This window comes from Eriocheir sinensis, chromosome 36 (genome assembly GCF_024679095.1).
Source record: "Eriocheir sinensis breed Jianghai 21 chromosome 36, ASM2467909v1, whole genome shotgun sequence".
Lineage (NCBI taxonomy): Eukaryota > Metazoa > Arthropoda > Malacostraca > Decapoda > Varunidae > Eriocheir > Eriocheir sinensis.
Genome location: NC_066544.1, coordinates 13,264,877 through 13,280,574, shown reverse-complemented (window position 1 = coordinate 13,280,574; position 15,698 = coordinate 13,264,877). Strand labels below are relative to the sequence as shown.

The 15,698-nt window shown below is 40.2% G+C and overlaps 1 protein-coding gene and 1 long non-coding RNA gene across 3 annotated transcripts; one reads left to right on the top strand and one right to left on the bottom strand.

Moving 5' to 3' along the window:
- Nucleotides 1-4,027: 4,027 nt before the first annotated feature.
- Nucleotides 4,028-15,430, bottom strand: LOC127007853 (divergent protein kinase domain 2B-like). Of its 2 annotated transcripts, none has more exons than XM_050879251.1 (9): nt 15,276-15,430; nt 12,953-13,409; nt 12,345-12,494; nt 11,189-11,370; nt 10,083-10,224; nt 9,194-9,364; nt 8,030-8,159; nt 6,627-6,875; nt 4,028-5,850 (listed from the first exon to the last, which is right to left on the bottom strand). In XM_050879251.1, exons 2-9 carry the CDS (start codon nt 13,244-13,246, stop codon nt 5,606-5,608), a joined length of 1,563 nt encoding a protein of 520 aa, XP_050735208.1. In that variant the 5' UTR covers nt 13,247-13,409; nt 15,276-15,430; the 3' UTR covers nt 4,028-5,605. The 2 variants fall into 2 exon arrangements, with proteins under 2 accessions (XP_050735208.1, XP_050735209.1); XM_050879252.1 differs by lacking the exon at nt 15,276-15,430 and adding an exon at nt 15,141-15,242.
- Nucleotides 5,786-6,569, top strand: LOC127007856 (uncharacterized). The gene is made up of 2 exons (XR_007760612.1): nt 5,786-5,928; nt 6,145-6,569. It is a non-coding gene; the product is annotated as an uncharacterized LOC127007856 (long non-coding RNA).
- Nucleotides 15,431-15,698: the final 268 nt, after the last annotated feature.

The window sequence follows — 15,698 nt, the reverse complement described above, 5'->3', positions numbered from 1 at the left end:
GGAATGGAGCAAAAAGTGGCTGCTACAAGTCAGTGAAGAAAAATGTAGTCATGCACCTTGTGAGGGAAAATCCAGCATACCAGCATACCAATACCACATGGGAAACACTCCACTATCCACCACAGAGGCAGAGAAAGACCTGGGAGTATATGTTTCCAGGCTACCAGTGAAGGCGAAATCCATGCCAATCGTAGTAGACAAGTTAAAAAAGCAACTCATTTATGGTGCTGACTAATTAGTAACGATCCCTCCAATTAAGTATTTGTACCAGTTGAAAAGAAAGTTGTCTGAGCAAGTGAGATGAGGAACAAAACTCAAATACGTACTGTTAAAATTTGGTTCAATAATTAGTCTGCGTATGAATGGAGATGCAGTTTTATACATTTATCTCAGCTCAGTTTTTTTTAGGGTAGTTTCTCTTTCCACCGATATATCAATCAATTAATGGGGGCATACACCGGGGGATGCGTTACCGTGCCCACCTTATGACGCCAGGGATATGTGCTGAGAATAATAATCGGAAGGGTGTGTGCGTGGTATGTGTTGTGTGTATAACCTGAACCAGAAATTGACCTCTCTTTTGGCCATCCTTCTGAACTCTTTATATAGGAACAGTGATTTGCGGGATTTTTTTGTTATTGTTTTCTTTTTTCTTTTTCCTTTTTTTCCTTTCCTTTAAATAAATAAATAAATAAGGGTCCGTACGTGGAAGCTTAACAATTAGAGGTTTTATAAGCAGCTAAATTATTTCACGACGTCAAACATTTCAGCACCTCACTTTATGATAGCGCTTCCTTTGTGTGTTAAAATTAAAAAAGTGTGATTAAATGTGTGAAATTATACAAAAAAAACAAAAAAAACACTGAGCAATAGCAGTGATACATGCATAAATAGCTACGAATGGAAAAGAAAGCATTAGTAATATTTGCAAGGAAGAAAAGCTAAAGATAAGTGCTCGTACATGATTCTTAGGGATTCATGGCTATTCACGAACTGGCACAACTCGATCTGATGTGTCCTAACTTTAACAACTCAACTTTCTATATCATGTCAAATTCTCCAGTAACTTTTAGGGTCGTATTATAAAACATTTCATCGTCCAAGAACACCTATTTGACAAGGCTTTCATAGGAGTTTGGGGCATTTCCAGGAGTAGTTTTATGACCCTGGTGGTAGTCTGACCCTTCTTCTGTACCGTGAACCTGAAGAAACACTCATTAGAACCCGACTGACCCCCTATTTGGCCTTTAGAACTAGCTGATGTGAGAAGCGAAAGTGTCATAGTACCAACCTTAGTACTTCAGCGGGCCACTTGGGGTAAACAATAGGTCACTCTACATGGAAATTTATCATATGTACCGTGTCTTTGAAAATCCTTACCTTCTGCCAGTAAGAAGCTCGCTGCTGTCACTCATTTCCATTGACATCATTGGTAGTGTTGTTTGGTTCTAACACAGCAAATTTCCACTCTCTTCTCTTGTCCTGAGCTCCACCTTTCCTCTGCTGATTTCTCTCTTTGTATAATTTCTTCTATATCAAATTATCTGTCAGTAAGTACTTTATCCTAATGCAATGCCTCCACAACACCTCAACATGTGGTGTCACAGCAGACTGATTAACTCACTGTTATCGCAAAAGAATTCAGTATCAAGGTTGCCTATCAAGACTCGTAATGGTTAAGCTGGAGTCAGTACTGGAAGGAACAACAGTTACACTCCATTTTAGTCAAAGTTTGTTATGTTCTTTTACTCTGAAAGGCTTTGCTGTTAGTAAGTGATGTGTGGTTAGTGACGTGTGATTAGGGAGAGTGATATTATCTTATCTCAAGAGCCTCAGCTGTGGAGGGCCCAGTAATGATACATGAAACAAAATTTGAAAACTGTACAAAAACATCAACTTGGAATATCCATTAGAACATCAAATCCAAGCTTCAATAAAGAATTTTCTGAGATGGCTCCCAACTCTATAGGCCTACTGGACAATCTTAATTAATTTATCCATTCAAGTGAGCATCCGTCTCTACACCTGGCCCAGGCTACACAATGTCCAGCTTATTAATTTTGTTGACCTTTCATTCCTTGGCAAAGTTAAAGTCTTTCATGTATATCTATTTTTAATTTCCCTTAACAAAAAAATATATATCATAAAAAACAGAGACAACATTAACAATACATCATAACACATAACTAAAACAATAAGACAAGTTGGCTTCTTCAGTACATTTCTCTGTCTGAGAAGTTCACAAATGAGAAAACTCATTATGCAAGAAACCAAAGAGTATGAACCCACCACACCATATTAATGACCAATGTTTTCCATGATGCCTTACACGTGGACCAGGGACACTGTTACTTCTGGTACATAGCTAAAGCACCACACTCTTGTTTCCTGGCGGCCCCGCTCGGTGCAGGCGGCACACTCTGCCCCTGGACAGGCAAGCCCCTCCCTTCCCCTCCCTCAAAACAAGCTACACTGTCATGGTATTCACAATATGAATTTAATCAGATTTTTTTACCAAGTTTCATTATCATAAATAATATGAAAAAATATATTATGTATACATCTTTACAATATAAACTATACAAATACATGCACATATGATTTCTCTAAAAATATCAACTTCCTACATGTTCATTACCTCTAGGAAATTTTCATCGCTTCTGTTATAAAATTATCACCTTCACATTGGTATTGCAAACCTAAATGTGCCTTGCAAGTCAGTTTTCTTGGAACACACCAGCTCTAACCTTGACCTCATTATGCCATGATTGTCACTGACTGCAGAAACCTCTCATCACTTGAAACCTCATGACAATCAACATCATTACTTTCGAAGGAGAATTATTACATCAGGCGGTATGCAGTTTACCTTACCAAAATCTTCCCTTGACATTAGACTAGCAGGAATCGTATACAAAATTGAGTGAAGATCATTCAATTGTCTGACCTAAATTACGTACAAACTTCAAGTTGAATTACCAACATTAATTTTCATAATGTTGTTTTATTTAAGGCAGACTAAGTCACAGCAATTACCAACGATTCCAGTCTCTTATCCTGCTGAAGTTCATGACCACCTTACCAAAGCAATTAAAAGAGAATATCATAAAAAGTGTAAACCTAAAACACCCAAAATACTCTTTTAGTCACGTAAAAGCAGAAGCATGATTACCGAGAAGCATGACAAGTGTATTGACATGCTGAGACAGACACTGAAAATGTTCTCTTCTATGTAATAATGACGTGCATCAAGATTTTTATGCACAGCGACCCTGATAGAATCTTACAGGCCTCCCCCACTTTACAATTGGGTTACATTCTTGGAAACTCGATCATGAAGTTAAGCGAAAACGAACTTCAGGTTAAATTAATAGGGATGTGACTCATATAGTAAATTACCTAAAACACCTAAAATGTACGTAATATCAACAATGTTTTATGGACTCCACTGGATCTAAATCATTACCAAAGTGAATATAAACATAATTACCTGAAGATTTGCATAGATAAATACGTATATGAAACAGCATAAATAAAGACAGAAATAGTAGTAAACGTGCACCAGATGGATCGTAAAGAGAGCAAAGGTAATAAAAAAATGACGATTGTAGGAGCGAAATATCGTAAAATGAACCTTCGTAAAATGAGGGAGGCCTGCATTTACTTTGCCATGGTTCAGCGACATGGTAAGGCAACTGGCATGACTTAAAAAAGACTAAAATGTTAAGTTCCTTTTGCTATCATTTCCCTATTAAATGTGAGTACAATGAACCAAATGTATAGACACTAGAAGGCATGTGTGACGTAGGAGTTAGTACAATGTTGACTTTTAATATGAATACCAGCATGATTTTACCGCCAATGATAAGTAGTTCCTTCTGCCGTTGTGTCCCTGTTAACCGTGACTACAATGAACCAGATGAACCGATACTAAAGGGCATGTGTGAAGTAGGAGTTAGTACACTGTTGACTTTTAATAGGAATACTGGCATGACTTAACGGGGCAATAATAAGTAGTTCCCTTCGCCGTTGTTTCCCTGTTAGCCGAGAGTGCAATGAACCAAATGAACTGACACTAGAAGGCATGTGTGAAGTAGGAGTTAGTAGTACATTGTTGACTTTTAATAGGAATAATCGCATACTTTAAAAGGCAACAATAAGTAGTTCTTTTTGATGCTGTTTCCCTGTTAGCCGTGAGTGCAATGAAACTAATGAAATGATACTAAAAGGCATGTGTGAAGTAGGAATTAGTACACTGTTGCCGACTGTTTCCAGTTAATGCCAACAAAATAATGACTAAAAGATACGCTTGATAGATAAGAAGCACATCAATAGTGAGACATTGTCTTAAAGCTGTTAATGATACCTAAGTGGAAGCTCTCTCTCTCTCTCTCTCTCTCTTTCGCTTTCTCTCTCTCTCTAAGGAAAAAATAAGTTATGGCAAATTTGGAACCTGAAATAAAGTCAAGCTATTTATTTTTTTCCATTGTGAGATCTAATATAACATTTTTTTAATTCACAACAAAAAATGCCTTACTTTACTCCAGTCCATTTTTCACACAAGCAAATCCCTAAACTATACACAATAACATAAAATTGACATGATGCTTTAATTAGGAATGAAGACCAGAGTAAAAATGCTTCTGCAGAATATGCAAAGTCTGATGAGGCAAACTAAAGAACTATGGAATGTGCGAGCAGATGAAACATGAAGTGATGAGGTGAAAAGCGTTAATAAATGTTGGCTCCATCACTGAAGCACTAGTCCTGAAATTTGTAATAGCTGATTTAACCCGGTAACAGCGACGGGACAAATTTGTGGCTTTACCGTGTACAAACGATGGGCCAAATATTTGACTTGACATAAACCCCCGAAAGTAGAGCATGCACCAATTGATTACAAATGCATTGTTCTCTATTATATAATGATTTGTGTGAGTGATGATTTTTTCTTATTAATTCACTTAGAGTAGCCTTTAAGAAACATGATCCCTGCAGTTACTGGGTTAAAACGAGCACATCATTATCACCAGAACATTTTCATTCCCAGCTTGGCCCGGGGCAAAGTTCGTAAACGAGGAAGCAGAGATAAATCATAGAAGAATTGTCCACAGCATTGTTGCACCATTGTTCATTCACCACCACACATCCAGAGAGGAAAATACATTCTAAGCAATAACATTTCCCTTGTAGGAGACATACAGAAAACTGCATCAATTGAATAACTGCCAACGTTATGGAGTCTACAACACCGACACATACAAAAGGTATTTCTGATGACAAAATCAACAGATTCAGTCTCTACTTAATGGCATAATTAAAGCAGATACAAAGTACTGCTTCCACTATCTTATCACAGATTATGTGCAATAGCTCGACTACCAATGCAGCAGTGAGATTAATTTTCCTCTTGCTTACACTTTTCAGACCATCAGATCACCAACATCATCATCAACACCCATTTTTTCAGCCAAGCAGGGTGGGGTGTGTGGACGCACAGCGGGTCGTGTTACTGCACTATCATACAGAGCTACAAACACACTACATACTGCTACAACAAAAGCAGCTTGTACTCACCTCCGTCATAGAGGACGTTCATTCACCCTTACCCTTCCTCCTCCCCATAGTCATAATCATCATCATAGTCATCCTCATCCTCGTCCTTCCCATCCAGCTCCTCCCCATCTTCATCCTTGTCGTCATCCTCTTCATCCAGCAGGAAGTCGGAGAGGAAATCCCGAAGTTCCTGAGCAGCCTGCAGCCTCCCTCCTGGTGCTGTCTCGTCCACACACTCGGCCACCAGCTCCTCCACTGTGGCTCTGTCGGAGGCTGGGATGTTGTGGAGCAGCCCTGGTGGAAACAGCGAGTATATATGAGAAGAACCCTTGTATGGGAATGTCTAAGAAGCATGTGAAAAAGACTGTATAGGTACCAATAACTAATCATCAATATTACACTATACTGAAAGAGGATGAAGAATATGATTCTAGTTATAAAATAATCTAGAGGAAGTAAATTGCGTGTATATATAATATACTCTAAGTTAGTACCACAGAAACAGAACAAAAAATTCTGCCTAACTAAATGGAAGTCATGAAAATCCTCTGATATTTGAAGTATATTAGACAATCCTCTTGACTGCAGATTTCCTACAAGAAGACATCACCAAGCTACAGGAATGGATCAAAAAGTGGCTGCAGCAATTCAGTGAAGAAAAATATAAAGTCCTGCACCTTGGGAGGGGATATCCAGCACACCAATACCACATGGGAAACACTCCACTATCCACCACAGAGGCAGAGAAAGACCTGGGAGTATATGTCACCAGGCTACCAGTGAAGGCCAAATCCGTCCCAATCGCAGCGGACGGGTTAAGAAAACACACTTGATAATAAGAAAACAGTAGGCGAAGACAGTAAGCAGGGGAGAAAAGTATTAATTCTTCAGTAAAACAACAAATACGCTGGAAGGGAACAACAGAGTGTCAAATTCTGCTGGCTACTCTTTACTTCATCTTTTATCGGAGCAGTGGTTAGTGGGCTTTTTTTTTCTACACTTTCTTTTTGTTGCCCTTGAGCTGCTTCCTTTGTTGTAAAAAAATAAATAAATAAATAAATGTTTGTTACCTTTGGTGGTGCGAGGCTGATGCTGCTGGCTGGCGCTGCTGGTGAAGTAATCGACATACTTGTGCTGCTTCATGTCGCTGAGGATCATGGCGCACACGGCAGCGTACATCAGGTGGCCGACGTCCTCCACCCTGGAGCAGATCTCGTCCGTGTCGTGGCCCTCCCGGTACACCTCACTCGTGAACTTCTGGAAGCACTCCTTGTTGCAGACCTCCTGCGTGCGGCTCTCTGTCCCGTCCTCGTACTCGTCTGGAGAGAATTAGTGAAAGTACGTAAGTGTTATTTTATTTTATTTTTTTACATCAAAGGATACGGCTCAAGGGCAACAAGTGAAAAAAAAAACGCTACTCACCGCTCCCACAAAAGACCCTTGACTGCAGATTTCCTACAAGAAGACATCACCAAGCTACAGGAATGGAACAAAAAGTGGCTGCTACAATTCAATGAAGAAAAATGTAAAGTCCTGCACCTTGGGAGGAGATATCCAGCATAGCAAAACCACATGGGAAACACTCCACTATCCACCACAGAGGCAGAGAAAGACCTGAGAGTGTATGTTACCAGGCTACCAGTGAAGGCGAAATCCGTGGCAATCGCAGCGGACGGGTTAAGATAAAATAATATCCATGTGTTAGAGTCAAGAGTCCACTAATCTAAATAGCAGCAGGTCCATCTGGGATTTGAACACAGAACTATTTTTGTTTTGTTTAACCTTTTTCTGAGCTGTCAACTGTCAGCGCCCTTCCCATATATATCCGAGTACCGAGAAGAAAAAAACACACACACTGAATGCTGAAATGAATAGCGCGCGATATCGCGTCCGGGATATGCTACGAGAGACGAAATGACGCGTATACTGCGTCATCGGATGCAAGGGGTTAATGAGATGATGTATTCTAGAATTAGGGCAGCTGTATTTTTTTTCACTTATATTTTTCTTGTATTCAAAAATTCTTAATGTAAATGTTGATCCAATGTAAAGGTTATTATGTGGAAACTGATCTCATACAAAAGTCATCCAAGGTCCTGATATGGTCTACTGAGGAAGAGATTTAACCCGATAGCAGCGACAGGCCAAATTTGTGGCTTTACCGTGTAGCAGTGATGGGCCAAATTTTTGCCATGATATAAACCCCCAAAAATAGATGATGCATAAACTGATCACAAATGCGTTGATATATATTATGAAATGGTTTGTGTGGGTGATGATTTTTTCTCATTTTTTTCGTTTAGAGAGGCCTGTAAGAAACATGATCCCTGCAGCTACCAGGTTAAGCCACTAGATAAGCATCCGTAAATCAATCCCCTAAACTCAACCTTCAGAATTTGTCAAGGAAAGTCTTACATGAGTATAATATAACTTTCCTCCTATGCCACTCAATCACAGAACTTCCTATAAGTACCTCTAAAAAGGTTCTTATCCACAATTGCCATGCCAGCCAGGTCAGTCAGCACCACCTCCCCCTCCTTGTTGATGGCCATCTTGTCCAGCGACCAGGACCCATAGAACAGGTACCATTCAGGGTCGTCTTCCTGTAACCAAACATTTGTACGTGAAGAACAGTTCTCCCCAGTAACACTCCCTCTTGTCAGTCTGTGGAGCAGCCTCAAACTTCAGCACCAAACTTAGGAGGATGAGGAGCTCCACACCTCATCTATAGGGGCTATTACACTGGGCAAATTTTCCGTGGATCTTCAGTCAAACCACGATTTCTGCTGGCGTGGTTCTCATATTTCCGTGGTTTTCTAACGTGTCCACGATCTTCCAAAGCTACGGTAGATTTCACCAAAGGACGACGGTATTACTCACCACCATCATCAGTAGCAATAACAAGAAACAAATGAAAACCACGCTAGCGGAAATCGTGGTTTGACTGAAGATCCAAGGAAAATTTGCCCAGTGTAATAGCCCCTTAAATATCATACAATTCACCTCTCTATCATTTAAGGTAAGCTCAGCAATGCCTGTAAATGATGCACAGTATTCTTTATCATATCACTTTAAAACAACTTACTGTACATTCCATTTATTGTCTATTTATTGTATCCATTATTCTCACACCTGTAGTACTAGAATCCTTATTTCTATATTTCACTTTATTTTATTTCATATATTTATTTACTTATTTATTTGCTTATTTTAGTTTATTTCACTTTAATTCTACTTTAATACTTTTTCCCCCTTTTTTTTTTCCTTCTCTCTGCCGCACAGCTCACCATGAAGTGACTTTAAAATAACTTACTCTACATAACATATAGTACTGTCTATTTGTTATTTTTTTACGGTAAAGAAAGCAGCTCACGGGCTCTAATATCTGTAGTTCTGGCATCTTTATTTCTTTTTTTTCATATACACTCGGCCCTCGATTTAATGGATTAAAAGGGGAGAAGGGTGGTCCATTGCTTGAAAAAGTCCGTTGCTTGAAAATACTTACATACGATAAATACCAGTATACAATTAGTCATCCACGGATATCTTATTTTATTTCATTTTATTTTTTGGCCTTATTAGACAGTCTCTCTCTCTCTCTTTCTCTCTCTCTCTCTCTCTCTGCCACACAACTCACCATGAAGTCGTCCACCATGGTAAGGATCTGTGCCGCGAGTGAGGCCCGAACGTTGAAGGATTCGTCCAGCATGGAGGCCAAGGGCGTCAGCTCCCCCTCCAGCACCTCGGCCCGCCCGCACACCCCTACCAGCCGAGGGAACCCCACGTTGAGGTTGGCCTTGGTGAGGATCTGTGTCGAGGGATTTAAGATTTCAGAATAAAACTTCATTTCTGGGATGACATCTTCTATTCTCTAAACAGCAGCATTTTTGTAGGAATCCCTGACTCTGCCTTACAAGCTTTTGTGCTGTTCTTATAAGTATCCTATGACAGTTACCAACATTGAGATTCATCTTAGTCTTACAGTAATTACTAAGACCCTCTTCCTATCTCTTAAGTTTACTCCGTGTCTTCAGTTTAAACTTTTCTTTCTTTTCTTTTTTTACATCCCCACCTATAGTGCCGGTAGTCTTTCTTCAGGGGCCAGATGGTCAGCCCAAGCCCATCATGGCACAGGCAATTTTTATAGTGGCGCCAGTTATGCTTGGCTCATGCTGCCCCCCGGAACTCATTCTTGATTCACTGGACGGTTTCTTCTAGAGTCTGGGTTGATGGGTGGTCTTCTGAACAGTATGTGGGTAGTCTTAGACCACTCAGCGGTGACTGAAAAATCCCAGGTGGTAGCGTGGGGATTCGAACCGACGTTGTCCACGGCGTGGTGAATATGAGCCCAGCACGCTAACCACTCAGCCACCACTTTATCTATACCATCTCTAGTTACTAGCCCTGAGAATCATTTTACTACTACCCTAATCAACTAAGACCCCTTCCATCTTTCATAAGTCCTTTCCTGTCTTAAGTTCAAAAATTTTCTCTTTAGTAGAAACAAACACCTGAAAGTCACGAACCTTGAGAATAACGATATCAGGAGCGATGGCGAGCGTCGTGTAGAGCATTATTCTCTCAGGATGGCTGAGGAAGCGGTCGTCGTTGTCATCGAAGGACTGCTCCATGATGCCCAACAACTTCTTGCTTGGACACATCAACAACCTGGACATCAAATATTCCGTGACCTTTTACTCTATGTGTATTTAATGTAATTACGTAACTGCTATTTTTTTGTGCATGCATGAGTGTGTGTGTGTGCCAAGGCCTATAAAGTATCTAAATTAAAGGAACACAAAATCTAATATCCATACTGAGCCTGTTATTTTTTTGTGTGTGTGTGAGTGCCAATGCAAACAGAGCATCGTTATTAAAAGAATGCAAAAACTAAGAAAAATCTATATACATAAGTAAAATCACTGGAGATAAAAGAGTTTCAAAAGTGAGTCATGCACAAGCAGGTGAGTGTACAGAATGCCTGGCCTGAATGTTGGTGTCTTTATCTAAATCATTGCTGTTAGTAGGTAAAAATAATGGGAATATAAAAATTTCACAACTCCATATAAGGAAGATATTTTACAGCAAAACTTTAACTTGCAAATAACTCACAAGGTGCAAGATTCGCTGCTCACTACTCACATGCAAAGGTCATGCATTTATACATGTGAGAAGCTGAAGGAACATTGTCATCCATGATAGGCCAAGTGGCAGTAAGCTGTGAATGTGCCTGTGGGTACAAAAAAGGAATGCCACCTGTGAGACGGCAAGACAATGTGAAAATATAAAGGAAAAGGTTAACCAGAATAGGCTTCATATTAATTACAGCATGCAAGGTAGTCATGTGGAAGATAGAAATCCACTTTTGTTCCGGATAGTCTTGTGAATTCCATATCAGGTTATCCGAGTCAGAGGGTGAAGGAGTATATACATATGCACCTATGAAGTAAAAGAATCCCCATAACTTAGATAAACAAATAAAATCATATTCTACTTAAAACTACGTATACCATTTCACATCCATTCTTTCAAAACCATATCAAGCATACAATTAAGACACTTGCAAAACTACTCTTTGTAACTGCTGACAGATTTTTATCACACTGTAAGAATTTCATAAAGAGTAACATACGGATACTGATTGCGTGGAGTGCCGACAATCTTCAACAGGTGATGCAGGATCTGGAGCGACAGTGGCTGTGCTTTCCCCAAGTAGGAATGTCGGGTGGCAGAACTAACGCTGCAGCCACTCCCCAGACTGGCATTGACGCAGATTGACTCATCCAGACGAGAAAAGCTGCTGCCTGTTGGAATCTGAATAAAGAGAAAAATCATTCAAATCACTTCATTTCCAATATTGATCATAAAGTTGTCATTTCAGGAGCATTAAGCAGCAGGCTTTTTTTAATTGTTTCCTTTTTTTGTGCCCTTGTGCTGTCTCCTTTGCTGTATATAAAAAAATAAAAATAAAATGTAGAACTATGGACTATAAGTCATCTTTTATATATACACAATTATTACTATCATTAAAACTAAACATTAACGTCTTGCTTTTTTACATTTACACATGGAATCTTAGGTTGTACTATTACAATGAACCCTTGATTAAAAACTATTCAGCTTCAGATTTTCTATTAGCACAACACCTGAATTTTGGACTCACAATAAGACAAAATTATTGACAGCCTGAATCCTTCTTGAAGTGTAACAAATAAAAGACTCAATATGGCATTTGCAATCATCTGAACTGATTAGTATGAAATGAATTTAGAATGAGTTCCATCGGCACCTATCTCATATTAAGTCAAGGGTCTATTTTACTATTGGCTCACTACTATAGTCTTCCAAATATGTTGAGGCCAGTCTGGCGTAGGCTCCCGCGGGTCCTTTCCTCCCCTCTGCTCTGCCACACAGTCCCAACACCTATCTCTTCCTCTCATATGTAAGCTATAGGTAACATATGAGAGGAAAAAATAGGTGTTGGAACTGTGTGGCAGAGCAGAGGGGAGAAATGGACCCGCAGGAGCCAACGCCAAAACGGACTCGACAATTTGGTTTCACTATAAATTCCTTCTTTTTTATGATTACCACATACCTACCCAGGATCATTGTGACCACTACATGAAGCCAGATACAAAGTCAGCAACACCAATAGTTTATCTCTGTTACCTTCCTTCAAATCAAAAGGAGATCAGTGGTCATTTAGAGGCAGTCTCCTCGAAAAACTATCATCTCAATAGAATTTTTATCATTTCCACCTTACCAATGAAGGACTCAAGACTACTCACCTTGACGGAGAGTTTCTGCATGTCCCCGAGGTGGGCGCTGTACATGGATGCCCCGCCCACCACCTGTGGAGAGTCTGTGGCCAGTGTCAGGAAACCCGCAGCCACGTCCTCACACAGGTCATACCCAAAACATATTGGACATGTGTCTTCCTGTGAAGATTATATTGCCTCGTTAGTGTTTAAAATGTAGGGCCAACACCTTCCAGCATAATAAATAACTCCCAAACCCTTGACTGTAGTTACATTTTGTTTTGCCTACCATGACACACCTGACACCAACATGTTTGGGTGATGTCTCTGTCCTGTCCATTATGCACAACAGATGAATTAAGTGTTTATTTTACACAGGGATATAACTGAGAAGCCCAAGCCTGGAAAATATCAACAAGGAAAATACAAGCGATGATGGTTGGAGGGTGGCATCATGAGCATCTACATGTGGCACTCAAAAAATTTATTGTCATGATTTTTAGGTGGTGATGGCAAAAGTGAGTTTAAATCCTGAAGTAAAACAAAGTACCCTAATATATATACATTTTAGGCACACTGGTCTGCCTTCATCTGCATAAAAATACATATTGATATCAAACTAGTCACCATCAACTCACCCTAGTCAAATCTTGGAATAAGTCGGCGAAGACATTTGTTTTACTGCTCTCGTGTCCGCCGTGCCTGATGGGGGGCAGCACCGGGGAGTCGATGTTGATGCTGTTCTCCTTGGCTCCAGCTTCCCTCTTGTCTTGTCCCTTCACCGAGCCCTGCAGGGTTTGTCTCATCCCCCTCGGCTCGTCCCCCGCCTCCCACACTTTCACAAACACTAGCACCAGCATCACAAACGACACACACAGGAACAACTTTTGGTAATGAATCCGTAAGAGCTGCATTTTGCCGTTCCCTCTCATATGTGGTTTTCGGAAATAAAGAGTTCGCCGTCCTCTATCAGATTGGTTTCATGTTTAGTTGTTTTCGATAAGGTATAGATAGATTTCACTAATGTCAGAAAGCGTCTATGCAGTTTTTTTCCTTTCATGAATGATTTTTCCCCTGGTGTCAAGAACACATGACCTGAAAAAAGAGAATATTAGTATGCTTATTACACATTTGTCACAGATACACAGAAAAAAAAAAAGTGTGTTTATAGTATCAGACTGAATTTGTACAAGGCCTCTATTGCCTGTAACTATTGCCACCAAGGATACTGACCCATCGCCACTTAAATAGTAACCTATCAGCATTCAGTAACCTATAGCCTGATGGTTTTCTCAATACATAGTGACAGAAGTACCTATTCACTGAGCTGCTGTCTGGTAAGGAGCCATCCTACTTGTTTTAATTAAGGGCCATTACATATTAAGCAGCTGGCAGAGAAGGGACCCTCAAGGAGTGTATCAAGACACCTCTCCACCCAAAATTGACCTCTCTTTTGGCCACTCTTTACTTTTGTCTATTATGGGAGTGGTGAGTAGCAGACTTTTTTTTTCTCTGCACTCTTTTTGTTGCCCTTGAGCCCCCTCCTTTGCTGTATAAAAACTATGCATTTGCGACGCATTTCATGTTTACCACCGCACTCCCCGAAGTCTCAATGGCCCCCTAGCCAATTTTGGTTGCGAGGGGTGAGTATGGGCAAACACTAGAATAATACCGGTCACTCCCTGCAAATTCATTTCTTGTACTTCCTGTGATGTGTAGCCTGCCTTCCCTAATGCAAACTAGAAAACTTGCTCCTTTACACCCCTTCTCTGCCTGATGCTTTATATTAACCAAGCCCAATGTGAGGGGTGGGTAAAACTATAGAATTACACCCACTTGGGTTAGGTTAGCTACAACTGACCCTAATCTCTGGCATTCTGAGTCTTCTTAAGCTAACAGAACCCCAAGTTAACCTAACAAACAATAACCTGACACTACCAGAACAGTGAAAGACTAAAGGCCGATACAGGAAATGGCACTTTTGACTTTAGGATCGCTGATTATATGGTGCTTTTTGATCAATGACACATAATACATAGTAGCAATTTAATATTCTGGGGGGGATACTAAAATAATGTACCGGACTATTGTTTCTGAGATAGTGACAAACCAGGTAAGCTAACAGTGTACATTTACCTGTGACACGAGTACACTGTCTTGAACCACGTCCCTACACACAACACAAGGCTTAGGGCAGGGGATAGGCATAACTTGAAAAGAGGCATAACTCGAAAAGTAGACATTTGCGACAGAAATGGGGTACAAAATCATGCAATTCACTACATTTATCACTAGAAAAACATGAACCACGAAAGAAAATCGTTGGGTGAAACTGTAAATTGTCCATTATTTCTCACCCACTCAATCCATACTAGTTTATCATGACCCTTCTAACCAGGTAAACTAAGTGTATTTACCTGTGACATACGTGCATCTGTATATACCACGTCTACACACACAACATGAGACTTAGGGTATTATTTCTCATCCACTCAATACATACAATAAAATAAATAGTTTGCCATTTCTCTTCTACCCAGGTAAACTAAATGTACATATACCTGTGACATATATATATATACCACTTCCTTACACACAACAGGAGGCTTAGAATAGACAGTATTTCTCATCCACTCAATACATACAATAAAATAAATAGTTTGCCATTACCCTTCTACCCAGGTAAACTAAGTGTACATATACCCGTGACATATATATATACCACTTCCTTACACACAACAGGAGGCTTAGAATGGACAGTATTTCTCATCCACTCAATACATACAATAAAAAAATAAATTAGTTTGTCATAACCCTTCAGCGTACTGGACTTTGGTGCATATTATCCCAGGGCTTGTGTTGAGTCACCCCTCCCTAATACAGTGTTCAAGGCATGTTAGTGTTGTCAAGGGAAGGTTGAGTGGGTGTTTCAAGGGGTGGAGAGGTCATATAAACACTCACAGGTAAAGTTAAAGGTAAGTGTGGGTGTGGGTGTCCGCCTCCTCCACCTTGACCTCCGAGTCCTCTTCACGCCAGCTAGTATAAGACTCCCCCCCTCTCACCCTCTCCCTGGTTCTCTCCTCTCCCTGGCTCTCTCTCTCCTCTCCCTGGCTGAGATAATATACGCTCCCTTCTCCCTTCGACCGGTAGTGTTAGCGTCTATCTCCCTTTCTCTCTCCCTGTGTAAATCCGGACATGTGTTGTGCTGTGCCACGCTGGCCATTGTAATTTTTTTTCTTCACAACTGTATGACGTATATGTTAATTAGAGTTGTTTGTGAGGAAAAGTTTATTAAATTCTCTCTCTCTCTCTCTCTCTCTCTCTCTCTCTCTCTCTCTCTCTCTCTCACACACACACACGTACACAGACACGCTGAGGGTTCCT

Bases quoted from the DNA above. Each gene is read 5' to 3' on its own strand.
- LOC127007853 (XM_050879251.1), bottom strand. From the start codon at position 13,246: ATGAGAGGGAACGGCAAAATGCAGCTCTTACGGATTCATTACCAAAAG. The intron at 6,876-8,029 runs GTACTTATAGGA...AATTCTCTCCAG, and splicing joins GGATAAGAACCTTTTTAGAG to ACGAGTACGAGGACGGGACA. The intron at 5,851-6,626 runs GTAACAAACATT...TGTTTCCACCAG, and splicing joins TCAGCCTCGCACCACCAAAG to GGCTGCTCCACAACATCCCA.